Consider the following 27,936-nt stretch of genomic DNA (forward strand, 5'->3'; position numbering starts at 1 on the left):
CAACTCAGATTGAATGTTTGTTTCGTTCGTTTGTTTTAAAAAGATAGGACATTTTTATTTTAAACTTCCTAAAGGTTTTATTTTCATCTGAAGAAGTAATGACTCTCTAGGTTTATGAAACGTTGTAAAGGGTATTGTCTCATTTCTGTCAGTAGTTAACATTTTAAATTTCTATTTTGTTCACTGTGACTAAGATATCTGTACTGCTTTAAGTGTTAGAAGTTTAAGTGGTAGTTTTATTTCAAGTGTAAAAGATAAATGTGTTGGAAATTATTGTCATTATAGTGAATTCCCTTAATCCAAAATTCTTTTTCAAAAACACAATAAAGTTCTTAGTCTGAATGACGGGATTAGGATAATCTAGTTGACTAAAGTTTCCCAAATAATTTGTCAATTACCAATTTCAGTCAAATAGAATATGATGAAATATACAATTCTTCTTTTACTGATTACTTTTTTCACCAGTTATTCAGAAGACACTCCATGACTATGGAGCCTTAGGTACATGTTATGAATATTACTTCTTCAATAGTAAAGTGTAGGAGAGTAGATTGATTGCATTGACACTGTGAAATGTCCTCTAAGTTCCTTTTTTGAAAAAGCAATTCTAATCTATTTGTTTACTAATCTTTTGTCTAATTAAAATGGAGGCTGAATATAGGGCTCAGTTAGCTTAGCTTACTGAAATGTTAGGTAACTGATAAATAATTCCAGAATTCTCAGGAGCTAGATGGCAAGATGTATGAAAGAAATTTGAGAAAGGGGACCTATAACTTAATGATTTAGGAATGTCTTGTTGGAAATCATGTGAGCTTTATTTAGTACCTTTTCTAGGCTTGGAAGTTACGTACTTGGCAGTTTTGCTTACACTTTATTTCTTTTTATAAATGTAAATATTTGGAGTTGTCTTAACTGCTTCTTTACACACTTCACTCTCACTTTTTTTTTTTAAACACATTAACAGGGTTTTGTAATCAGCATATATTGCCTTTCTTTTATAGTTTTATGACCTTTGTGAACTATTCAGAACTGGAGGTCAGGTTCCTGACACAAACTACATATTTATGGTATGTAAACACCAATGATATTACATGCTTATTTATTGAAAGAATTTGACTTATTACATGTGAATTGCATAATACTTTCATTGCCATATGATAATCACTATTTAAATATATGAAGAGTGATTCTCACTGAGTGGTGGCAGTCTTCTAAATATGAAAATCACCTGGCAGGATTTTTTTTTTTTTTTAGTGTACTTTTTCCATTTTGCTGCGTCTTCTATTTGAGAATCATTGCTTTAGTAAACTACTGTAAAGACAGGATTGGTTTTAGCCTTCAGTGATGGTGAACAGAGAATAGGCCAGAATCATTGGTTTAAGGTGTAAATCTTCAGTTCTTTTATTTTATTAAACTTTTTGAGAATTCATTATCATCCCTTAATAATCTGTGTATGGATATCTATACACACACACAGACATTTGGTATTAAGGTGTGTATTTGCTTTACCTTCCTTTTGAAATGTGATATTATTGTTGAACTTTTCTGAATTCTGCTATCATTTTCTTTCCTTCTATTTTCCTTCGTTCTGAAAGTTTTTGGTCCACCTCCATCTTCTCCTAGCTGTTTTCCTAAACATTTATGTAAATATTATGTAAACAAATATTATGTAAACAAAATGTAAATATTGTAAGTCATCATATGCAGTTGTTAAATACAAAACTGAAACTAGAAACTATCATAATTATGGTATTTACTTTTACAAAAAATATTTTCTTCAATAGGCAGCTCTCCTGATACAGTTAAAATGATTTTTTAAAAATTAAGACTGATTAAAAACAATTGAAACACATATAACTTTTTCAGAACATGTAGGTAACAGAGCATTGAAAAAATGGTGATTTTGCAGGGGAAGTCCTTGAGAGAATTGCATAGCAGTTTCCTGTAGGCCTTTTCTGAATCATAAGATTAGCACAGACATTTAGTAAAAACAGCTTATTTACTTTCATTTGAATTCTTTGATAGAATCCAATTTCCAAGTAATTAAATGTGTAATTTTTCATTGTTGTTATTTTGGGTTATTTTTCTGAGTTTGTGCCCTTTGGTATAATTTTAAAAGAAAATTGTGACTGTTGTATTTGTTTATAACTGTAAGCTTTTATTTTACAGGGTGACTTTGTAGACAGAGGTTACTATAGTTTGGAGACCTTCACTTACCTTCTTGCACTAAAGGCTAAATGGCCTGATCGTATTACACTCTTGAGAGGAAATCATGAGAGTAGACAGATAACACAGGTGTATGGATTTTATGGTAAGACCTATTTCTCTGATTCTGAATATTATTTTATTTTCCTCTTTGGAAAAAAGCCACTTGTACTTTATAGCAAAATTAGAAAATATTTTTTTACTTTCCTACCCCTTAACTCTCCCATTTTCCCCAATCAATTGAAAATCTTACCATGGAGAGAAAACCATTGTTAACTTTTTGGTGTACATCTCTGTAGACCAGTGCCTCAAAGGGCAGTCCTAAGTTTGCCTGCATTGGAATTAGCTGGTGTGCTTGTTAAGATTGTCACAGACCTACTAACCAGAATCTTTTGGGATGGGACCCTAGAATCTGCCATTGGTGAATGTTCTTCATACTCAAGTTTGAAAACCTGTTCTAATCTACTGTATTATATACATACATGCATACATACATACACACATACACATACTAAAATGGGTCATACTTGCATTTTTCACTTAATGCTATGTTGTAACCATTTTTTTTCATTTCATTGACATTATTATTATTTTTTTAAAATTCAGTTTTATTGAAATATATTCACATACCATACAATCATCCATGGTATACAATCAACTGTTCACAGTACAATCATATAGTTATGCATTCATCACCACAATCTATTTCTGAGCATTTTCCTTACATCAGAAAGAATCAGAATAAGAATAAAAAATAAAAGTAAAAAAAGAACACCCAAATCATCCCCCTATCCCACCCTATTTGTCATTTAGTTTTTGTCTCCACTTTTCTACCCATCCATCCACACACTAGACAAAGGGAGTGTGATCCACAAGGCCTTCACAATCACACTGCATTGACATTATTTTTATAAAAACTGCATCATATTACTCTGTGTGGATGTACCATAGTTGATTTAACAAGTGATACAGGGACAGGAAATTCTTTTTAAGTTGCTATTGTAAACTTAGCTGAATGAATATCCTTTTATATGTATCTCTGCATGCTTGTCCCAGAGAATGCCAAGACCTTATGGGTCAGAAGCAGAATTCAGTCATTAAAAGCAAAATAATTGCTTCTGTAAACCTTTTGTTTGAAAGTAAAATGAAGTTAGGAAGCTCTTTGAAAGGGATAGACAATAGAACTATTGAGATGATGAATATGAATTTTCCTTGAACACAATCAAGGCAGATACTGAGATATTTGGAAATATTAATTTCAGAACTCTCTTGTTTTAGATTTTATATTTTGAGTCATCTTTTGTTATAGAGATAGGCTGAAATCTCATCCAATTTTTGAGCCATTATCAATTATTAAATTAAGAGATTTTGATCATTTATTGTTTCTACATACTTTCTTATTAATGATTGTCAAGTTAGATGATTAATTTTTGTTTTCTTTCTTTAGGTTACTTTTTTTCATTCACAAAATACTATATACCACTTGAACTAAAGTTTTTGTTCCTTTTGCAGAGTGATCATTATTTTGAGTAGTACCTTTAGTCTTTAAGCTCAATGATAGCAGCTAACTCCAATTGTCTTAAGAATAGTGGTAATATATATATACACTCCAGAATTTGACCAACATCCATCACTGTAGGGCAAAAGGGAAAAAAAGGGGAGAAGGAGAATATTTTAATCAAGATACCTTAACTGAGGAAAATGACGACAGCACAAATTCTAATATTGAATTTTCTTGTTACCAAAGCTATGTTCATGTAGTTGGTTTTATAGTTTTAAACAGTAAAAGGAAGCTCATCAAGCTTCTAGGAGGGAGATAATTTTAGTTATCATGGGACTTTACATTGATTTTAAAGCAGTCAGAATGTCCATCTATAGCTGTTAATTATATTGGCTGTTCTATTGACATTGACAAATATTTAGTGGGCAGTTATTATGAACCAAGTGTTTTGCATATGTGAAGATGAAAATGACATGGTTCCTGCCTGCAGACTGAGCTCAATGTTAGAATTCTCTGAAGGCAAATTTACATAAAGATCCTGCTTCATATAGAAATATAATTTAGAAAATAACGAGGATTGATCGTACCCCATAGTCTTCTTTTCTGTTTCAATTCCAGCTGCACTTACTGCAACAGTGGGATGTCAGCTTTTTCAAATTAAGGAAGCAGCCAAAGAGCAGAACTTCCATGGTGTTAATTGAAAGTAGAGATCTCTATCTGATAGAGTATGTAGACAGCTGAGAGGGTATTCAGCTGGGAATATGTAAGAGGCCAGGCATACCTACTGAAGCTCAAGCATTTAGTTGAACAATTCACAGAAAATCTCAGAAGAGACAACCTAGGCCTGAGAAATGTTGAGATAGGAAATACCCATGTTCCTATAATTAAAGCTTCTCTGAATTGATTTATCTTTCTAGGATAAGGTTGTCACTTTAAATAATCAATTTGGTAAAATTGCCCAGCATTAGTAATATAGTGGCAAAAAGCATTTGTTTTGGGTTGTGTGAAATTAATATTTAGCTCTTCCTGATGATAGCATTTTGACAGTAATTACGGCTGTTTTTGGGGGCTACTCCTGGAATGAAAAGCAGGACCACATCGTGTGTGTGTGTGTGTGTGTGTGTGTGTGTGTGTGTGTGTGTGTGTGTGTGTGTGTGTGTGTAGCTTTGGTTCTCCTTGGAGGGCCTTCTATGGCTAAATATTTTTTGTAACTTGCCATCCTAATTGAAGCTGATATTTTGTCTTGAAGGCTGTTTGTTCTAGTATTGGATGTGTTTATTTTTATTTGTAGATTCAGAACTTATTGATGAGAACTTTTCTGTTTCTTTTATAGATGAGTGCCAAACCAAATATGGAAATGCTAATGCCTGGAGATATTGTACCAAAGTTTTTGACATGCTCACAGTAGCAGCTGTAAGTCTATATGAATCCTTTTTAAAATCTTGATTATTTTCCTGCCAAGAACACATTGCATATTTTTATCTAATTGCCATCTCAATTACATTGAAATCTTTAGCATTCATTGGTGAATTTAGATACAACTGAGTTGGATTATTCTATATTTAAATCTTTATTATTCTTTTTTTCTAGTTAATAGATGAGCAGATTTTGTGTGTTCATGGTGGTTTATCTCCTGATATCAAAACACTGGATCAGATTCGAACTATTGAACGGAATCAGGAAATTCCTCATAAAGGAGCATTTTGTGACCTGGTTTGGTCAGATCCTGAAGATGTGGATACTTGGGCAATCAGTCCCCGAGGAGCAGGTTGGCTTTTTGGAGCAAAGGTCACAAATGAGGTAAAGCAGACATTTTTTTTAAAAGTGGTTTGTTGGTTGATACTGGAATGCATAAAGAACTATGGTAGCCTTACATAAAAAGCTTTTGATCTAGTTTATTCAAAGTATGGTGGCCATGGATATAAAATTTCTAGTCTGTTTTATCCAACTGTGTCTTAATGGTTAAATGAGATCACATAATAAAAGCACCTACTTCAGCATCCACTTGGTTAATATGTGTAAAATAGATTTATTTTCCAAATGCTGCAGGTCTTCTTTTCCAAATACTGCACTTAAATAACAGGATAGAAAGAGCAAAATTGGCAACTTTTTGGGGTTCAACTATTTTCAATTTTTTAAAAATTATATGTATATAGACATACATGTACATACATACATGTGAATACGAACATATGGAGGGATGAGGTTTTTTTTGATCCAGCCTAATGGAATCAGAGAACTACTAGGTTCTGATCCCACCAGTGCAGTTCAGGCAAGTTAGTTATCCTTTCAGAGCCAATGTTTCTTGAAGTTGCAAAGGAAGATAATAAATCTCTTTCAGAATTATCGCAAGAATTACACATGCTAAACACTTAGTAAATGATAGATATTGATAGCAATATGTTTATTATTAAACTGTAAAAGAACTTCCTTTGTTTCATGTCTGTTAGTACTTACAGAATGCTTTTCTTCCCAGAATCTTCTAACTAATTATGTGACCATAAGTAGCTCTACAGTTGACTCAGTATGAAGTGGCTTGATTTGCCTATAATTTATTGTAATTATTGGGGATAATTGTAGATTGGGTTCTAAATCACAATAACTTTAATCGTCAACAGGATTTGACTATTTATTTAAATAATTATATTTTTATATATGTAGGCTGATTTTTTGTGTGTGTTGCATACTTATAATGCCTTTGTAAATTACAGTTTGTTCATATCAACAACTTGAAACTCATCTGCAGAGCACACCAACTAGTGCACGAAGGCTATAAATTTATGTTTGATGAGAAGCTGGTAACAGTGTGGTCTGCTCCTAACTACTGCTATCGTTGTGGAAATATTGCCTCGATCATGGTCTTCAAAGATGTAAATACAAGAGAACCAAAGTTATTCCGGGCAGTTCCAGATTCAGAACGTGTTATTCCTCCCAGAACGACAACGCCGTATTTTCTTTGAGACCTCCGTCCATCCTGCTGACCCATTTTCCTGCCCTCTTCTTACCCCAACTTTTGTGTATTGCCCTCTACAATATACTTTTTATTGAGCACTTTGCTGCTGAAATGCTGCCTCTTGCCTTTTTTATTTTAAATTATCTAAATTTATTGTTTGTTATGGTGTCTATAGCAATGTTTTTCTATCAGTTTTCTCCCCCATCCCTTCCCCAACTTGGACTCATCTGAGAAGACTTGAGAAATGTCTTAATACTCACACTGCTGCATGTAGCTCTTGCTTATTTACTGGTCTGGGGGAAACAGGATGCATTTGCTTTTTTAAAAAGCCGATTAGAACAGACTACACTGAAATACTCTCCTTTTGTCATTCAGCCTTTTGTTTTAGTGTGTTAAGTTTTAAGAAATTTCAGCAGCAAAGTTGTTATTCAGTGGGAACGATGGACTGCAACTGCCTCACATTATGTATACCTGTCCCAGCTGTAAACTTCATTGTCCTTTGTTGGATATTTTAAATGGATATAAAATAAATTGGTCTAAAGGGCTGCCCTCCTTGTTGTGTTTTTAAATTTTAGTTAAAAACTGCTATAGCTTATGACTTTGTACATTAAGATAATTGTATTGATCTTTTTTCAGATTTCTTGTATTTTTTAATAAAGTAATCTTAAATAAAACCCAGATAGGATGAGTATTAGAAATTTTAAACAGTTTGCATTGTTAGCTTAAAATAGTTCTCTTTTTCTTTTTTCGTAATCAGAGTTCTTGGCCTTTTGGTTATTGAGTTTAAAACTTCAATTGAAATTCAATAGTATTTATTTAAAAAAAAAATTACTGAACTGTGCCTAAAGAACATAACTGCCATATTAATGCTTTTGGTTTATATCCTCTGTAGTAATAGAAAAACATTTAATACTTGTAATGCTGATGTGTCCATTTGATACCAGTTGAGTAGAATGTGATCAATCCAGTTTATAATCTATCATTATCATTAAGTAGAATCTATGTATTTTTCAATAGGAATAATTTCTTCTCTTGTTGTAACACTTGACTTTTAACTTTTAGAAAGTGTTCATTTTTTTTACTGCAAATGGAAAAGTTGAAAAGTCAGGCCTCTTGTATTTGTGAACTGTAATCCGAAGCAGATTTTGAAAAGTGTAGAAAGACACAAATTGTCCTTTTTGTAAAGGTCTGTGATACCGTGTTTCAGCTTTGTGTAATTTGAATATCCAAAGGGTTGCGATGATCAGTTCTTGATATGCAACTGTCCGCTTAATAAGGACAGGTATTCCAGTATCTCTTATGATTGGGGCCATAAGTGATACTGGAATTCACTATTTTTTGAAATGGTATCCCTTTACTATAATTCGTTTTTATCATTCCAAGAAATCTTTGTGAAACCAGCCAATTAATAAAGCACTTTAGTATCTGTTCAGGTAGTTTTGAAGACCAACTTTTCCCCTTCAGGATAATAACTTCCAGGTTACCTAAAAATGCAATAAAAATCCTTATAGTCTAAGCTTCTAGGCACATAGTTTTTCATCAGGGTTTTCTTTTATTAAATGAGCACAATACTGTTTTGATTTGATTATTATCTCTACTACCTAGCTCCTTATATAGTTTTTAATTTTTTAGCTATATGAAAGAAGTGGCAAGACACTTTTTACAAACACTTTTATTAATATTGGGTCAGTAGTTACTGCCCTGACCCCAGTGTAATTCAACGGGAAAGGCATTTTTATTTTACAGGAATCTGTAAGTTGTGTATTTTACTAATTGTGAAACACTGGAAATTAATGATGTAGGCAACTTGGTGTGATCTTTGAACAGCTCTCTAGTGTTTTTTTCCCATTACCATAAATTGTATTTAAGTGCTTGCTCTCTACTGCTTTTAAGTTGTACTGTTAAAACTGGTAACCCTCATCCCTCCCTTTCCATTTGACATTCCTTAGCTTAGACTGATGTAGTTGTTTTAGTTATCCCTGTAATGTGACTTTTATTTTTAAGTTATGGTGTACTATATTTATTTGTTACTAGTTGGGCATGTGCCAATAGTCTGTCCATTTCTTAACTGCCATATCTATTTTGCGTGATTTCTCTTAAGTGAGTAATGGCTTTTTGCATGGGGGAAAAATAGTTTTTACTATTAGAGGTGCAAAGGAAGGAGAGAGTGAATGTATTAGATTTTGTAAGCCTAAAAGGAAAATTTGAATCCTTCTAATAAATAAGGGCTATGTATTAAATACCATAATCATGTGGTGAAAGGTATTTGAAAGTCATAGGTTTGTAGGCAGGAGGATCTGTTACTCTCTGCATCTAGGCTGAATGTAAAATCCCTTATGTTGTTAATGGGGGTAATTATTTTTATTTGCCTATGATATACTTGGTTTCTAATAAAGTATCCTAGGCTCCAGTGAGAACTGTCTACTTTTAATTGCCATTTACTCCCTTTCTTCATTTACTTGATATGCTCTTGGCTAACCTTTTTATAGCTTAATGTTTTTCCCTGAAAAATCCTACTACTTTAAATGTGCGCATCTGCCCGGGATCCTAAAAAGCCCGGATCAAGAGTACATCAATATGCAACCTACTTCAGCTCCTACTCCGTTTGGATGTCTAGATCTGTTGGAAGGTTTTCACATCTTAAGCACTGGGTTTTGCTTTTGAAATAAGGTTTAAAATATTGTTAATTGCGTTAAGATTTGTGTATTTTTGCTTTGTAAGCCCAGCACCAGGTTTTGGAAAATACCTGTATTGTGAAAACAAATCAGGAGTCTTTCTGAGCCTCTTGACTGTCAGGTGTAGAATCATTTTCTATCAGCTTCCAAAAAATTGTGTATCTGGAGTTGAAGAGATTTAACAACAAGAATCCAGATTTTTAAAATGTTATTGTTTTTTAAATGTTAATATTTGTAAAGCACCTTCAGTTCTTTGGATGAAAAGTACTATATACCCTCAGTGTAAATTAATGAAAGACTACAGGAAGTCTGTCAAAAGATAATTTATCAAATGCATAGTTTGTAGTATGTCCTGATAAGTTAGAGTTTTATATAACATAATTTAAATTAAAAAAAAATGCTTATTCCTTCACTTCGCTTCCTGATTTTGGTAAACAAATGTCAAAGTTTTTCAAGTTCTGAATTTGACTCTGAGCTAAGGGTTCCAATTCTTTAAAGGCAATATACATTGTTACATGTTGGATCCATGTCCAGAACCATGTTTCATGAGATAGTCATCACTTTTTTTCAGTTGTGTGTTTACAGTGGGCAGAGATGCAAAAAAAATAAATATCTAGAAAGTCCCCTAGCATGATGTCAAACAGAGTAGACGCTCAGGGAAGGCTGGTTCCTTATTTCCCTCCTCATAGTTTTCTATTTTCTTGTCAATTGGTGAATATGTGCCTTTGTCACCCTCATGAGATTAAGTTCATGCTGCCTTGGATCAGTCAAATGTTTTTTTTAAATTCAAAAGGCATGAAATTTTTAGAAGTTTTTTTTTTTTTTTACTATCGACAAAAAAAGTTATGAAGTATATTTCCAGTCAATCCCTGGGCACCCACTATTTTCAGGATTCTGTTTTTGTGTATAACTGGAAATGAGATCTAAAATACTGCATGGAGGCCTTATGGAATAGTGAAATAATACATGCAGTTATAGCAACTAACCTGTATTGAGCCACTTAGCTAAATGCTATACATGCCCTGTTTTGTGGAACCCTTGATATGACTCTGAATATAGTGTCTCTCTCTCTCTCTCTCTCCTTTCTCTTCTCTTTCTCTGTGTCCTCAGATGCGGAGATAGGCTTTTTCCCAAAGTTGGCGTAGGCAAATGGGAACTTGAACCCCTAAAGGCACACCAGCATATATTTTAAGCAGTCCTTCTTAAGCAATATTGGTTCTTGTAGCTGTGTGACCCTGAGCAAATTGGATTCTCTGAAGCTTAAACTTCTTGTGTGTTTTTAAAATAAGAGATAATACCTATTATACATGGTTGATCTCAGGATTAAAAATGGCACACACAAAGTGCCCAGTACCTAACCCAAAGTTGCCACTTACTAAGGTTCTATGCTCTTACATACCATTTACCCAAATTCAGTGTAGTTGGGGAAGGAAGAGTGATCCAAGGCAAAACGTAATTGCTAACGTAGTGTAGCATCTGTAAGTACAACAAAGCTGGAGAAGGAAATGGTTGATGTAGGATGGAGTAATTGGGAAAGACTTTAAAGAGGAAGTGTGAATTCAACTTGGACTGGAATGATGGGATATGCATTTCTTACGGCATCAAAGAGCAGAATCAGAGATTACTAGAATTTGAACATAATATTAAGACTAATTTTAGATAAGACTTGAGGGGTGGTTCTTGGGAAGACATGAGAAATGAATAGGTGCAGTTCTTTTGACAAGAAAATTGACCATGAATCACAGAGGCATTAGCCAAATTATGGAAGAACCTGAAAATCAGGCAGAGGATTTTAGTATTTTAAGAAATGTAATGTTATTTCAAGATTAGTCTGGTGAGTTTGATCCCACCCACCAGGAGTCTTCCTCCTCCTCCCACTTTGTCTGACAATTCTGAGGTTCTTTCCCTTTTTTGGTTTGGGGTAAGGAGATTTATGGTTCTGTTGGGATTGAGGAGATTTATAGTTCTGTGACTTTGGCATTACATAAAATATTGATTTGGGGGACCAACAGATTTGGCAACTTTTTTCCTTGTTAAAGCCATGAAAAAAATCCCACTACAATTTATCATGACACTTATTTCATAAAAGAAAGAACATTTTAATGTTAGATGTAAAGGGGTCAATTTCAGAGTACTAAAGACAATCCTTTACACTAAAAAAAAATTTTGATTTTATGCAAAGCTGTAATATCCTCATTTTTGCCATTTGCAAAGATCATTGAGAGATTTGTCTCCAACTTGTGTCTGTGTACTGCTCTAGGCTGTCACATTATTGATGGATAAGAATGTGTTCTAATAAAATGGAAGTGGCTTAAGAGAAAGTTTTATGCTTTTCTTAGCTCTTGATGCTAAGGATCTACCAAACTGTACACAAGGAATAGAGATGTAGAGAGGCTGAGGGGATACTGCCTTGAAGGTCGAATAAATGTTAATAAGCTCTGCCTTATTTCAGGGATGGCCTTGTTGAAGAGGAAAGGTAAATATTGTGCTTTTAATAGAAGTTGGTAGTTTTGCATGCTTAGGTCTGTCAATTGGAAAAAGCTGCAAAATTTCTTTGAAAATCTAGTAAACTGAATAGAACTGAATCATCTGTAGTCAAGCGGGAAGGTTAGAACACAGGGATGAGGCCTTTCAAAATGGAACACGCTGCTCTTAGTTACAGCATCAATTCTGTTTGTAATCTTGCCTTCTTGGAAGCCTGCACCCAAGCTTGTAATCTTTCCAGCAGTGGATTGAGCATACCAGCCATGCCGTACTTTGGTGAATTCTTAAAAGAGGTTGCCTGGATTCTCTAGGAAGGGTAGTTGTGAGTTGTGAGATCATTACAGTTATGATGTAGTGACAGGCACCGCATTCGAGTTGGTTCAAAAGCAAGTACCTTTGGGAGAGTTGCCTCACTGGCGCACCTACCAGAGGAGTCTGAGGAATTGCAGTGCTTGGGCTTTTGGTTCTGGCCTGGTGCAGTGGTGGTGGTGGGGCGCCAGCAGTTGTGTTGGTTGCAGGACTCAGAGCTGGGAGGACCTGAGAGCAGGTGGCCGGTGCCGGAGCTGCAGTTTCTACTTTTCAGCACATGGTGGCGTTTAGGTCTCCCCCAGCTCCGCTAGCAGTCTCTAAGGCACCTCGGCCGCCACCTGCAGTCTCAACCAAACCTCTGGGTGGGCAGCGCGAGATATGACAGTCCACGTGCCCAATCGACTGCCAGATTTCTGGCCATCCTACGGCCCTAGCCAATCGGAATCGAGGAGAGGCGCGGAGGAGGCGGGCCCGCTGCAAGCCAGGCAGAGGCGCGAGGCCCTCCTCCCGCCTCTCCGCCTACTCCAGCCTCCGCCGCCTCAGCTTCGCGAGCGAGCCCTGCGGCCGCCGGAGCAGCTCCCGCGGCGGAGCCGGAGCCGGATGGTCAGAGGAGCTCGGCAGCAGCAGCAGCCGCCGCGGAGTCGCCTGACCCCCAGGTGAGAAGGGGGCTGGGTAGAGGTCGGGGTTGGGGATGGGCAGGAGCGAGAGAGTGGGCCCAGGGCTTGGGGCCGTGAAGCACTCGGGGTGCTGAGACAGGAGGGGCGGGGGTGCAGGCTTTGCCGGTCTGGGGGGCGCCTAGGGGCGGGGGCGCAGGCTGGGCAACGATCGCAGCCTAGAGACCGGATGAGCTGGGAGTGTGAGAGAAGGGCGCCGAGGGGTGAGGCTGGGGGCGCTGGGCCGGGATGGGCAGGGCGCGGGCTCCCGGTGGAGGGACGGTGGAATGCAGGAGGTGCCGGGCCTGGAGGGGCGGGGCTCGGAAGAGTTGTGCATGGTCCGGAGGGTTTGGACACCGGAAAGGGGGCTCGGAGGGGTTTGCAGGGGTGATGAGGCAGACAATGAGTAGGTGGAGATGGGTGGATTTGGGGTGCTGGGCTGTGACAAATAGGATCTGAGATTGGGGCGAGAGACCAGGAGGCAGAGCATGCTTTGGGTTAAGAGGGCAGTGGGGGAACAGTGAATCTCAGGATTTCTTGGTCTCGGTAAATTGGGGAAACAGGGCATAAGGCGTGTGTGAGGTCAGATAGGGGCTTAAGGGAGCCTTATGGCCCCAGAGGGTGGTACGTTTAGTTGTAGATTGGCACAGTAGGGCCCGGAGATGTGTTCTTGTGTGTTACTTTTAGTTACTGCCTTATTTGTTTGGTGTATAGACTGACTGGCACAGTGGAGAAACCACCTCGAAAACGGAAAAGCAGGTAATACCTTCCTATTTTGCTTCGTGTTTTTTTGTTTGCTTGGCTGCACCTGTGTCATACTGCATAATTGTATACCCTGTCAGTAGATGAAGTATTTTATTTAGCCCCTTTCATTCTTCTTCTTCTTCTTCTTTTTTTTTTTTTTTTTTTTTTGCGAGACCTTTCTTTTGAGGGCTTCAAAGTACTACCTATACAATCTTTTTTTTTTTTTATCTCTATACATCTAAGACAATGTGGGAAAGAGCATGGGTAATTAAGAATTCCTAGTTTTTTACTTTAGTCATAAATTTCATCTTCTTCACCAGTTCTGTTTAAAAAGCTGATGTTTACTGAACATCTCCTATATGCCACTTATTATATGCCAAGTGCTTTATATGTGTTATCTCCTGTAGTCCTCCAGGCACCCAAGGAAGGTCTATCCTCATTATTTTGCAAAAGAGTTAACTGAGGCCAAATAGTCAAAATCACACATCTAATAAATGACAGAATGAGGATTTGAATCCAGGTAGTCTGACTTCAGAGCTTAAGCTTTACCAAATAGACTTCTACTAAATATACAATTGAAAATAGGTTATCTTATTGCATTTTCTTTTCTCATTGTACCTAAAGTCTAATAAACAGTGAAATGGTTTAACAGTAGGAAAGTAGAGAAAACAAAAGGCTTAAGAAGTCCACAGACTAGAAAATTATTTCTTGAGTAGTGAGAAAGAGCGTATATTCATTCCTCAAACATTTTCAAGTGCATTCCATGTGTCAAGGTGCTACATGGCGATTTTGTGTAATCATTAGACGATTAGTTTTTCACAGATGTAGGCACTGGCCTAGAGAAAGTAAGCTGCTGTAGTGAGGATGTGACCAGTAGGACTACTGTCAGAGTCAATACTTGGAAAGTTATTGCCATTAGTATGCAGAAAACCTTAACAATAGGTATGTAGGAAATGCTTGTGGTGAAAGTGCTGAGAGCCAAAGTTCCTTTGTCACTCTTTAGGTCTGTACTATCATTACAGTTGCCACTGTGGCTTTTGAGGGGGTAGCTAGCATGACAAAGGGCTGAATTTTAAATTTTCTTTAGTTGTAATTTAAATGAAAAAACTGTTATTTGTTTCAGTTTTTAGAAAAGTTCTAAGTGTATTTGAAACAACTTGGATATAGAAATTTATTTTTTCATCTGTAAATTTTGTGATATCTAAGTACAGATCAAATACTTCCAACAAAAATTTAGTGTCCAAATTGAGGTAAGCTGTAATTTACAATGTAAAATACACATCAGATTTTAAGTTAGTATAAAAAAAATGAATGTTCACTATCTCATAACATTTTTATATTGATTATATGGTAAAATAATATTTTAAATACACTGGGTTACATAAAAATATTACTAAAATGAATTTCACCCTTTTCATTTTTTTAATGTTGCTACCAGAAAAATAAAAATTATGTATATGGATTGCATTATATTTCGTTTGGACATTGCTGTTTTAATTTTCATTATTCTGCTGCCAGACCCTTGCAGTAGCCTTCTGACTGGTTTCCCTGCCTCGAATCTGATCTCCTTGAATTCACTCACCATACTGTGCAAGTTGACTTTGTAAATCTTGTTCTTAAGATCCTGCTGTGGTTCTCTATTACTTATTGTACATAATTCAGTCTTCTTAGCCTAATATATATAAAGGGACTACCTTTATTTCATGCCTGCCTACCTTTTCAGCTTTAGTTTTGTACTGTGACCATAGAAATTCTTAATCATGGATCTATTAAATGTCTAATTTTAAATAATATAACTTCATAGTGGACTTCTCAAGATGAATTAGTTGCTGAATGTAATTTGATATTCTTTTTTCCATTCCCAGAACTATGTTCTCTCTTTGCTTTGGGTTTTGCACACAATTTCTCTTTTTCTCTAAAATACTTTCTCCTTGCCCCTTGACAAGTTCCCTTAAGACTTAGACCAAACATCACTTCCTCAGTGAGGACTTTCCTCACCCTCTCCTTTTCCTTCTTGTGTTCTACCTTATCTGTGTCCAGGATGGCCTATACATGTGTGTAATGGTTTGGGCTAAATTTGACTCCCAGCTCTGACAGATACTAGTCGTGAGATCATATAAATGTTAATAAACTTCTCCGAACCTCAGTTTCTTCATCTATATAATGGAAATAATAATAGTTCAACCCTCATAGAGTCTGTAAAGTGCTTAGTATGTGATAGTACATATAAAATGCTCAATAAATTTTAGATTAAAAAGCACCCATCAGATACCTTTTTTCCCCACCTCTTTTCAAAGTATATACAGTTTAGGAGATTAAAAATAAAGCTACCATGGCAAGAAGAAATGGGAGAAGAATAAGAAAATAAAACCAGTGGCAAAGTTAGTACATAGACTAGAAAGTCTTTATTACTAAAGGTGGCTTCCATATTTGGTTCTGGGTTTCCTAGTGCAAAGCAAAGAAGAAAATTATGTTGAATTTCCAGACTCATAGTGTCTATAAAATCAACAAGTGTTGTTCACAACTTGTTTTGACTGTTAGGTCTGAGAGAAATTTCTCTCGTTGGTCTTCATGGTATGGACTGTGGTTTTGTGGACAAAATCCCAACAATAAATATAGTAGTGTGTTTTTAAAATTGCTTCTGCTAGTTCTTCTCTATCTATTGTCAATGGCAGTGAAAATTCTCCAAAGAGCCAAAGCAATTGGTTTAAGTATATAGCTCTGATGGTTTGGCTTGATCTAGAGGTAAAGAGGGATGAATAAGCTGCAGGGACTACACATGTTTTGTTTACTACTTATCCTTAGCATTCATTTATTCATGCATATAGTGCGTGGCATGTAAAAAAACAGTTTCTTGAATTATTGAATAAATGAGTTCCTAAATAATTATGACTGTTATTTCTTATAACAGGTTTTTGTTTTTAATGACTATTAAAAAATAAATTGTTAGAGTATTTATAGGTTTGGTAACCAGGTTTTGATAAATGTCATGCAGTATTAAGTTTAAGCTTATAGTTTCAGTCAAAAATCATGAGGGCACATATTTTGCCTGTCTGATTAAGGTTAGATCCTGATCAGGTTAGGATTTTCACCTGACTAGACAGTCAGTGTACATCTCTGAAGAGATTCTGTGTGCAGGGCCAAGGTTTTCCTTAGAGAACAGTTCTGGGAGTGCTTTAAAAACAAAATAAAACAAAAACAAACAAAAATGGGCAATTACAGCCCTGAAGATGGATTATGGAAAAAGGATATGATAGTTGTAACCAGAATTTTTTTATAGCTGTTATTATTCATTTCATAATATATATGGCCATAGAAATGCTCAATATCAAATGATCAAATGATATAATAACTTCCTGGTGAACCATTCAAGTTAAATTAATTGCTGAATGTAGCCAGAAGTACAGAACTGAGTTGGCCTGCTATGTAGAGTTGTTGATTATTATATAGTCTGTTACATTTTTGAAAACAGTTGATAAAAGTATGATTTTGATTTTAGGGTAGTTGATGTTGTCATTCTTTCAGATTGATATTAGTTAGTGGCTGATATATCTTTTTTTTCCCTAAACACCATACAGTCTATCCAGAGTGTGCAATCAGTGGTTCTTGGTATAATCACAGTTATGCATTCACTACCATAATCAATATGAGAACATTCTCATTTCTCTGATTAAAAAATCCCATGGCCCGTATATCCCCCATTATTGATGCTTAGCTTTGGTATGGTGCCTTTGTTAGAGTTGCTGAAAGAATATTGCAATGTCACTGTAGTCTTCAGTTTGCATTGATTGTATTTTTTTCCGTATACCACCCTACTGTTAATACCTTGCAATAGTGATGTTCATTTGTTCTAGTTCATGTAAGAACTTTCTTAATTTGTACAATTAACCACAGTCCTCATCCACCATAGGTTTCACTATCTCATACAGTTCCACATTTATCCTCTAGCTTTCTTTCTAGCGACATACACAATCCTCACCTTCCCTTTTCAACCATACTTACACTCAGCATCGTTAGTTACATTTACAGTATGGTGCTACCATCACATAGTGTTGTGCTATCCATTTGTGAGCATTTTACAATCAACTTTGTTAATCATTCTGTACAAATTAAGCATCATCTGCTCATTCTCTACCTTCTTTCTTTCTCCTGGTGGCCTGTACTCCAGATTTTAACTCCCAGAATTTGCTCATTATAATTAGTTCATATTAGTGAGACCATACAATGTTTGTCCTTTTGTGTCTGGCTTATTTCGCTCAACATAATGTTCTCAAGTTTCATCCATGTTGTTGCATGCATCAGGACTTCATTCCTTTTTACAGCTGCATAATATTGAGATATCTTTTGAGAACATTTCTAGTGCAGATGAAACTATAAGACAGTTTAGGAAATACTAAGACAGTTTTGAGATAAGCGCCTCATACTTAGGTTGTTATTTTTTTTTGTTTCTTTTTTCCGACTAAAACTTTTATTTCCTTGATGGCAAGGATCATATCTGAATTCATATCTGTACCCTTAAATACTGAGGGGATGCTCAGTAAAACTATAGTAAACCAATAAATGAATTGATGGCAAGAGGGAGCTGGTGTAGGATGGGGCTTTGGTGGTCCAAAGTAACGTGGTACTATTTATTGTCCCTAATAAACTGTACTAGATTGAAACAAGTTTTAAGACAAAGAAACTTGGTATCTGTGGTGGTTTTGGAAAATTATGACGACTTCAACATGTCTTAATGTTTAGGTTATAAGTTAGGGAATTCTTTCAGGTCTTATTAGGAATAAAATCCATTTGTTTGGATAGGATTCATGTTGATTAAAGCTTTGTTGTACAGTTTTGGGACTTTTTTGGTGATGTGTTTAAAGTACAGGATCCAGGCATTTTGATGGTATATGTAAGTGTTTAAGAAACACTTGAATGCTTTCTAGTTCTGGGTACTAGGAATATAGACATGAGTAAGATATGGTCCCTTACTGTGGAAAAGCTCATATATTAGAGGGGAAGACAGGTACTAAAAAATGAGGCAATGTAATGACTTTGTATATGTATGTATGTATGTGTATGTATGCGTGTGTGTGTGTGTGTGTGTGTGTGTGTGTATACACACAAAGGTTTATAGAGTATATACAAAGGGTTTGTAGTAATGCTGTACACTGGGAGTGAGGGAGGTTTCCACAGACATTTTATCTAGGCCTTGAAGATTTAAAAGGTTTATTTTTGTGGTAATGTGACTGTCAAAATGATACAGAGTAGAGCCTAGATGTAGACTAACTATGAGACAGTGAAGTGAGCTGTATTCAGGGCCTGAATCAGGGTGGTGTCAGATGTGGAAAGGTGATTTTAAAGAGTTTGGGTTGTGGTGTCAGACTAAGCAGTGGTTCTTTTTCTTTTTTTTTTTTTAATGCAAAATTTTTTATTCAAGGTGACCTAAAGTTTAAATGAAATTTTACTGAGATATTTTCACATACCATACGAACATTCGAAGCATACAGTCAGTTGTTCACAGTATCATCATATAGTTGTACATTCATCACCACAATAAATTTTTGAACATTTCAAAAAATAAAAATAAAAGTAAAAAAGAACAACCAAAACAACTCATACCCCTCCTCCTCCCTGATTATTCATTTACTTTTTGTCCCCATTTTCTACTCATCTGTCCATATACTGGGTAAAGGGAGTGTGAGCCACAAGGTTTTCACAATCACAGTCACACTGTGTAAGCTACATAGTTATACGGTCATTTTCAAGAAACAAGGCTACTGGGTGGCAGTTCAACAGTTTCAGGTATTTCCTTCTAGCTATTCCAATACACTAAAAACTAAAAAGGTATATCTATATAATGCATAAGAATGCCCTCTGGAGTGACCTCTCGACTCCATTTGAAATCCCTCAGCCACTGGAACTTTATTTTGTTTCATTTCTCATCCCCCTTTTGGTCAGGAAGTCTTTCTCAATCCTACAATGCCGGGTCCAGGCTCATCCCTGGGAGTCATTGTGCCATGTTGCCAGAGAGATTTACACTCCTGGGAGTCATGTCGCATGTAGCAGGGAGGGCAGTAGTTAACCTGCTGGGTGGACTTAGAGAGAGAGGCCACATCTAAGCAGTGGTTCTTAACTGGGGGCAATTTCAACTCCCTAAGAGACATTGGCCAATGTCCGGAGACAGTTTTGATGGTTGCATCTAGTGGATAGAGGCCAGAGAAGCTGCTTAACATCTTGTAATGCACAGGATAGCCTCTCACATCAAGGAATTATCTGGCTCAAAATGTCAGATGTGGTGAGATTGAGAAATCTGGGACTAGAGTTTGAATCTCAGGTCTTCCAAATACTAGCTTTGGGCTGAGGAACGTTCCATCGTATGATTTTACCACAATTTGTTTATCCATTCACCAGTTGATGGACATTTGTCTTGTTTACAATGTTTGGCTATTATGAATACAACTGCTATGAACATTTGAGTCCAAGTCTTTATGTGGACATGTGTTTTCATTTGTCTTGAGTAAATACATAGGAGTGGACTTCCTGGGTTTTATGACAAGTGTATGTTTAACCTTGCAAGAAACTGCCAATCTATTTTCCAAGCAGGCTGTACCATTTTTGCATTCCCATCAGCAATATAGAGGATTCTGTTTGTTCCGCATCCTCACCAATACTTGATATTGTCATTCTTTTGTTTTTTTTTTAACAGCTTTATTGAGGTATAGTTGACATATATATTTAAAATATACCCTTTGACATATTTTGATGCATACGTTCATCCATGAAATGATCACCATTGTCAATAGAATGTTACAGTAGCACAGGTGTGGAAACAGACCAAACTGCTCTCTGTCTTTTGTGACACCTATTAGCAAGGTATTATCTCTTTATTTGCAGTATTATCCATCCACTGCAGGGTCTTTCTCCAGGTGGTCATCAGACAGGAGACAGATCACTGTACTGTTGTGAGAAATCGAGATTCTGGAGGTAGTTATATGGAAAATCAGAGGAAGATTTGCCTGTCTGTGCTACAAAATAGGAATATCTTCTAGTTACAGAGTTTCTTTATGATCCTGTTTGCCTTAGTAACCTCCCTAGAGCAAATGCAATGGTTTTTGGTAAACTGTTTCTTATAACACATGTCAGTAAAAACCCAGGGCATGATGCCAAAATTCAGTTCTGTGAAAGCAGATTCTGCAAGGGGCCAACAGAGCATGGTCAAAGTATTCAACATTTTGATGGTAATATTTTATTTAAGAATAAAACCTAAAATAGCTCAAGTGGTAATTTTCAAGGATGTTTAAAAAGAGTGCAGAGGTTCCTTGGGACTAATTCAAGGGCTTCATAGAGGGTGAAATGCTAGGAATAGCCAGTGGGAGGTTAAGCTAGCTAGTCTCCAAGGTGCCAGTTCTGCTTTTTAAATATTTATTTATATTTTCTAATGTGGGAATTTTCAAATACAGACAGACTTAAAAAACTGCAATAATTCTGAATTATTCATCACCCAGTTTCAAAAAATACCAACTCAATTCTGTTTTGTCTATATACCCTTATTCCACCTGAAGCATATTCCATATATTATTCATCTATAATTATTTCAGAGTATATTGCTGAAAGGCAAAGACTCTTTTTAGAAGCATAACCATAACACCATTAACAACAACTTAAAAAATAACAGTTTTCCCTTAAAGTCATCATATATGTCTATTCAGTGCTCAAATTTATTTGGCTAATCATTTAAAAAAATATGTTTGTTCATATCAGGAGCCAGATAAGGTTCATATCTTGATATTGGTTGATTAGATCTTAAGCCTTTTTTAATCTGTAGTTTTCCCACTTTGTCTCTTTTTTCCCAGTTGTTTATTTGTTAAGAATTTTCCACAGTCTGAATCTTTTTATAACTTGAAAAAATTGAGATATGATTTGCATATAGTAAAATTCACCTACTTTAATATACAGTTCTTTGAATTTGGACAAATTCATATACTGTTGCATAACCACCACTGCAACCATAATGTAGAACATTTTCATCACTCCCCAAAATTCTCTCCTGTCCCCACCATCTAACTGGCAGCTATTCCCATGGTATTGTTTAGTACGTTTCTCTGTTCCCTGTATGTCTTGAAAAGTGGTAGCTAAATCTACTTATAGAGATTTGATGAGATTCAGGTTTGATTTATTTTTTGAAAAAATACTTCGTAAGAGGGATGTGTACTTCCATCAAGACCTCTCTTTTTTTTTTTTTTTGATGTTCATAACTGAGAGTATTCAGTGTCTAGATTTATAATTTCATTAAGATTAACAGATGGTGGTATTCTAATCCTCTCATTTTTTCTTTATTATTAGCTGAAATACTTCTATAAAGAGAAGTTTCCCTCATTGACTTAAAAATTTTAATTTTGTTTTTAAATTAACATACAGTAAAACTGACTTTTTTATGTGTACATGTCTATGAAATTGAACACATGTATAGACTTTTTGTTGTTTTTAATACATTTTTATTGTGCAATTTAACATGTATACATAATAGTAATAACTTTCAAAGTATGATTTAACAGCTAGTTAGAGAGCAAATTTCAAAGAATGTTATAGGTTACAGATCCACAATTTTAGTTATTTCCTATTGTGAAGTACAACATATATACAGAAAAGTGATAACTTTCAAAGTACAATTTAACAAGTGGTTATATAGGTAATTTCAAAGCATGTTTTATTTTACACTTCCACCATGTCAGTTATTTTCTTCTGGCTATTCTAGTACCCTAGAAACTTAAAAAAAAAAAAGGTATTATGTAAATATTCAGTATTCGGAATCCTTTGTTAAATCCTGTCTGGTCAGTTGCTACCCTGTTTTCCCCTCTTTAACAGTTTCAATATGAGTTGGTTCCCTAGCATGCTCCAAAGGTGACTGTTCCTGTTTGCTAATGCTGCCATTATGTGAAATACCAGAAATGGATTGGCTTTTATAAAGAGGGTTTATTAGATTACAGGGTTACAGTTCTGAGGCCATAGAAGTGTCCAGACTAAGGCATCAACAAGAGAATACCTTCATTAAAGAATGGCCGATGTCATCTGGAACACTTCTGTCGGCTAGGAAAGCATGTGGCTGGTGTGTCTGCTGGTCCTTTGCTCCCAGGCTGTGTTTCAGAATGGCTTTCTCCAAATTGTCTCTAGGCTTTTGTCTTAGCTCCTGTCTCACAGCTCCTGTCCGTCTTTGCTTCTTTCCCTCAGGGCATTTCTCTCTAAGCATATGGGAGTCCTCTCTTAGCTTTCCCAGGACAAACTCTGGGCTTCATCTCTTAGCATCTCCAGATGTCCTTCTGTCTGCATCTCCAAGCATCAGCCAGCATCTGGGTCTGTGTCAGCTCTTAGCTTCTCTCTTAAATACTCCAGTGAACTAATCAAGACCCACCCTGAATGGGTGGGGTTACACCTCCATGGAAATAATTTAATCAGAGTTTCACCTGCGGTTGTATGAGTCACATTTCCTTGGAAACACTCAGTCAAAAGTTTCCACCTAACAAGATTGGATTAAAAGATCATGTCTTTTGTGCAAGACATAATATATCCAAACTGGTGCAGTGACTTACTTTCTTTTTATAAAAAAATAATATTGTCATCAACCCATGAATTTATACATGGTCAGTAAGTTTCAACTCCTTATAATTATTATTCTTATTGATCCTCATTTGACCTGGTTTTGACCAGTGATAGCCTCTTCAGGTTGACTCCTAGGTCCTTTTGACATGACTCGAGTAAACTTTAGATAGCTTCTTTGCTTCCTAGTTTGATAAAATATTCTAGGCTCATCTTGTGTATTTTCTGCTCAGGTCTGGAATTAGCCATTTCTCCAAGGAGACCTACTTGTTTCTTCTAGTTTTGCTTTGTTTCCAGCTAGAACAATTTCATGTTTATCTGTTTTCTATCCTGAGATTCTGTGTATAGTATTTGTTTGAAAGAAAGGATTGTACAACCTAAACATAATATTGAAAGCAGCAAATCTAGAAGAATGAATGGATTCTACTATGTCCTTCAATAATCCTCCATAAATATAATTTCTTTTCCTTGGGTTTTTTATCAAAGTTGAGTAGCACAAAATTGGGAGTCATACTTTTTTATAAGATCCTAAAATATAGGTTATCTGTAATGCTGATTATTGCTGAATCTAATGAGAAATAAAATGACCAGGTGGTAGAATTGCATTTTTTCTTTTTCATGGAAATTTTGGATCCTGACCTGTTTTAGTTACCTAGCTGCTAAAAGAAATACCATAGGATGGGTTGGCTTAATAACAGGAACTTATTGATATAATTTTGAGGCTAGAAGTCCAAAAGTGAGGCAACAGCAAGGTGGTGCTTTCTCACCAAAGTCTCTGTTGCGTTCTGGGGCTGGCTGCCGGTGATCCTTGGTTCTTGACTTCTCGGTCACATGGCAGTACACGTGGTGGCATCTTCTTCTTTCTCTTCTGGGTTTTGTTGACTTCTAGCTTCTGGCTGCTCCCATGTCTTTATTCTGCATCCAATTTCCTTTGCTTATAGGGACTTCAGCCATATTGGGTTAAGGCCCACCCTCAATAAGTTTGAGCACACTTTAGCTGATAACATCTTCAAAGGTTCTGTTTACAAATGGGTTCACACCCACAGGACCAGGAGCTGGAACTTCAACATGCCTTTTGTGGGGGGTGTGATTCAGTCCCCAACACTAACCAAGATTCTTGCCTATATGGTTGGCTTTCCCACGAGGCCAGGATTTTTTGGGGGTGGGGAATTCAGTTGGATACATATGGATATATTACTAATTGCTTAAATTCTTTACATTGGGAGAGTATAGCCTGGAAAAATTGTAAGGTAATGTTTCTGATGGAAAAATCTTAATCTTTTCATGGAATAGTTTGGAACATTCTGTGAAACCACCAGGATTAATTAGTTGCAAATATATCCATAAGTAAGGAAATTAATTGACCATATAGGAAGTATGAATCTTATTCCACAAAATCAGATAAGTAAAAAATGTTATGATATTTTATTTCCTTTTAAAGAAATTATATCCAATCCCAAGATTCCCCTCCCCAATTCTACTAAACTGATGAAAAATTCTATGTCAGTGATTAATACACGGCATTTACTCTTCCTTAGGTTATACAAGAATCTAGAAGGTTTAGGAGGAATCTGGAGAAGAGTGGGAGATTAGATTTCAGTCCATTGTGGCTGTGACTGATAAGCCCATAATCCAAGAAGATATGGTTCCTTGAAGTTTGTGACTGTTATGGCCAAGCCCAGGCCCAGGCATCTTTGTCAGGTGTGGAGGTTCTGGTATCCAGATTACAGCTCTCTGAGGTGCAATGCACAGAGTTCCTTCTAAGGGTTGCAATTTATTTCGATCACTACCAGGAAGTACAGTTGCAGGCTCCCTCCTTTTGTGGGTCCCTTAGGAGCTCCTTACCGCCCCAGATAAATTACCCTCTTTTTGTTCCTTGTTTCTGTCTTTCTTCCCTCAAAGGTACTAATCTCCCCAACCCTCTCCCTCCCCTCCAAACTCCTCAAGGAGTTCATGTTATCAGAAAACAAACACAAACCTCCCTTGAGGCAAGGAAGCAAACAGGACTATCTTGGGTATTGGGAAATACAGTGAGAATAAAGCATCCACTGATATCTTAACTTATCTAGCAACTTTTTTCCCTCTTGGTAAGTCTTTTAGTCCTTGTGATGATTTTAAAGATATGTCTACAAATTCTTTGATTCTACTTTCTTTCAAAGATAGAGCTTAATTATCCTCCTCTTGAGTGTGGGCTGGATGTAGTGGCTCCTTTCTAGTGAATAGACTACCTCAGAAGTAATGAGATGTCACCTCTCAGATTAGGTTATGAAGACTGCAGCTTCTGCCTTGAATGTGCTCTCTTGCTTGCTGTCTTTTAAATCACTCACTCTAAGGGAGGCTAGCTGCCATGATGTGAGGCAGCCTCCAGATAGAGGGAAGCCAGCTGCAGTCATCTGTACACTCAGGTGGCCAATAGAAGGCGACTTTATAAGGAAACCAGACCTGCCAGCAACCACGTGAGTGAGCTTGGAAGGGGTCCTTCTCTTGTGGAGATGACCTCATCCTTGGCTTACAGTTTGCCTGATTGTCCTGGCTTCAAAAGGGCAATTATGTGAGCTTGGGATTTTCCTTGGAGAGTCCCCTTTCTTCCTGGACAGGATCCATTGTATCCAAGGTTAAGCTTTATCTCATTCTTTGATTCTGGCTGGGTCTCTGATGGGCAAAATGTGCATATGTGTGAATGTATATGTGTTTTGTAAGCAGCTATGTTTTGGTTAAAGCATTGAAGGACAGTTCACTTTCAAGCAATGATGTGTGCCTGTACTAGTGCTCAATCTTCAACCATTTGCTTTTCATCTTCAGTTACTGCTTTTTCCTGATCTCTTGCTCTGCAGATTGGGAGTTTGTCCCTTGCTCATTTTCACCCTTGTTAAGGGAAAAGCCATAATGTGATTGCTCAGTGCAGAGTCAATACTCTGCCTGGTGCCTGTCACGAGGGTTCTGAACTCTTTTTTAGCCCATCCTTGGCTGTCTGGGAAGAGTGGGTAAATCAAAATCAACTAAGCCTAGTCCTTTTATGGCCTTACTTTCTCCTTCATCCCTGGGTTTTTCAAAGTGCTCCCCAAACTGTCAGAGCTTTTGCATTACAAGCTGTGGGTTCTCTTCAAGGATGCAGGTCATCTTGTCTAGTTTTCCAGGAGCTAAGCAAAAGGAAAAGTGCTTAGGTTTGCAAGCAAAAACTAGCAGACATGTCTTTCTCAAAGCTCTAGAAAACAGTCTTTCTCAAAGCTTTAGAAAACAGTTAAAGGTCTACTGTATCAGGGTGTGCACTGAATCAAGAAAAAGTCTACTTTAAAATGGCAGGGGCAAGATGGCAGACTGGTGAGCTGTATGTTTTAGTTACTCCTCCAGGAAAGTAGGTAAAAAGCCAGGAACTGCGTGGACTGGACACCACAGAGCAATCTGTCTTTGGGCATACTTCATACAACACTCATGAAAACGTGGAACTGCTGAGATCAGCGAAATCTGTAAGTTTTTGCGGCCAGGGAACCCGCGCCCCTCCCTGCCAGGCTCAGTCCCGGGGGAGGAGGGGCTGTCAGCTCCGGGAAGGAGAAGGGAGAATTGCAGTGGCTGCTCTTATCGGAAACTCATTCTACTGATTCAAACTCCAACCACAGATAGACTGAGACCGGACACCAGAGACTCTGAGAGCAGCCAGCCCAGCAGAGAGGAGACAGACATAGAAAAAAAACAACACGAAAAACTCCAAAATAAAAGCAGAGGATTTTTGGAGTTCTGGTGAACACAGAAAGGGGAAGGGCGGAGATCAGGCCTTGAGGCGCATATGCAAATCCCGAAGCAAAGCTGATCTCTCTGCCCTGTGCACCTTTCCTTAATGGCCCTGGTTGCTTTGTCTATTAGCATTTCAATAACCCATTAGATCTCTGAGGAGGGCCGTTTTTTTTTTTTTTTTTTTTTAAATCCTTTTTGCTTTTTCTAAAACAATTACTCTAAGAAGCTCAATACAGAAAGCTTCAAAGAATTGAAATTTGGGCACGTCAAGTCAAGAGCAGAACTAAGAGAGCTCTGAGACAAAAGGCAATAATCCAGTGGCTGAGAAAATTCACTAAACAACACAACTTCCCAAGAAAAGGGGGGTGTCCGCTCACAGCCACCATCCTGGTGGACAGGAAACACTCCTGCCCATCGCCAGCCCCGTAGCCCAGAGCTGCCCCAGACAACCCAGTGTGACGGAAGTGCTTCAAATAACAGGCACACACCACAAAACTGGGCGTGGACATTAGCCTTCCCTGCAACCTCAGCTGAATGTCCCAGAGCTGGGAAGGGGGAGCAGTGTGAATTAACAGAGCCCCATTCAGCCATCATTTGAGCAGACTGGGAGCCTCCCAACACAGCCCAGCAGCCCAGAACTGCCCTAGGGGGACGGCACTCACCTGTGACATAGCACAGTCATCCCTCAACAGAGGACCCGGGGTGCACAGCCTGGAAGAGGGGCCCACTTGCAAGTCTCAGGAGCCATACGCCAATACCAAAGACTTGTGGGTCAGTGGCAGAGACAAACTGTGGCAGGACTGAACTGAAGGATTAGACTATTGCAGCAGCTTTAAAACTCTAGGATCAACAGGGAGATTTGATTGTTAGGGCCACCCCCCCTCCCCGACTGCCCAGAAACACGCCCCACATACAGGGCAGGCAACACCAACTACACACGCAAGCTTGGTACACCAATTGGGCCCCACAAGACTCACTCCCCCACTCACCAAAAAGGCTAAGCAGGGGAGAACTGGCTTGTGGAGAACAGGTGGCTCGTGGACGCCACCTGCTGGTTAGTTAGAGAAAGTGTACTCCACGAAGCTGTAGATCTGATAAATTAGA

The 27,936-nt window shown here is 37.3% G+C and overlaps 2 protein-coding genes across 3 annotated transcripts in view; both read left to right on the top strand.

Moving 5' to 3' along the window:
* The window catches only part of PPP6C (protein phosphatase 6 catalytic subunit), a 54,789-nt gene extending 45,716 nt beyond the window's left edge, over window positions 1–9,073 (top strand). The window contains exons 3-7 of the mRNA XM_037797720.1: window positions 1,002–1,067; window positions 2,170–2,311; window positions 5,040–5,119; window positions 5,297–5,506; window positions 6,418–9,073. Coding sequence (XP_037653648.1) covers window positions 1,002–1,067; window positions 2,170–2,311; window positions 5,040–5,119; window positions 5,297–5,506; window positions 6,418–6,666 — 747 coding nt within the window. The 3' untranslated portion in view covers window positions 6,667–9,073. The remainder of the gene's footprint in view (window positions 1–1,001; window positions 1,068–2,169; window positions 2,312–5,039; window positions 5,120–5,296; window positions 5,507–6,417) is intronic.
* A 3,584-nt stretch (window positions 9,074–12,657) lies between these two features.
* SCAI (suppressor of cancer cell invasion) overlaps window positions 12,658–27,936 on the top strand; it is a 212,103-nt gene continuing 196,824 nt past the window's right edge. For both annotated transcript variants that reach the window (XR_005210678.1, XM_037797775.1), the window contains exons 1-2: window positions 12,658–12,783; window positions 13,495–13,539. Coding sequence is in view for 1 of the 2 variants with exons in the window: in XM_037797775.1 (XP_037653703.1) it covers window positions 12,728–12,783; window positions 13,495–13,539 (101 nt within the window). In the remaining variant the exon portion in view is untranslated. The remainder of the gene's footprint in view (window positions 12,784–13,494; window positions 13,540–27,936) is intronic.

This window comes from Choloepus didactylus, chromosome 10 (genome assembly GCF_015220235.1).
Source record: "Choloepus didactylus isolate mChoDid1 chromosome 10, mChoDid1.pri, whole genome shotgun sequence".
Classification (NCBI taxonomy): domain Eukaryota; kingdom Metazoa; phylum Chordata; class Mammalia; order Pilosa; family Megalonychidae; genus Choloepus; species Choloepus didactylus.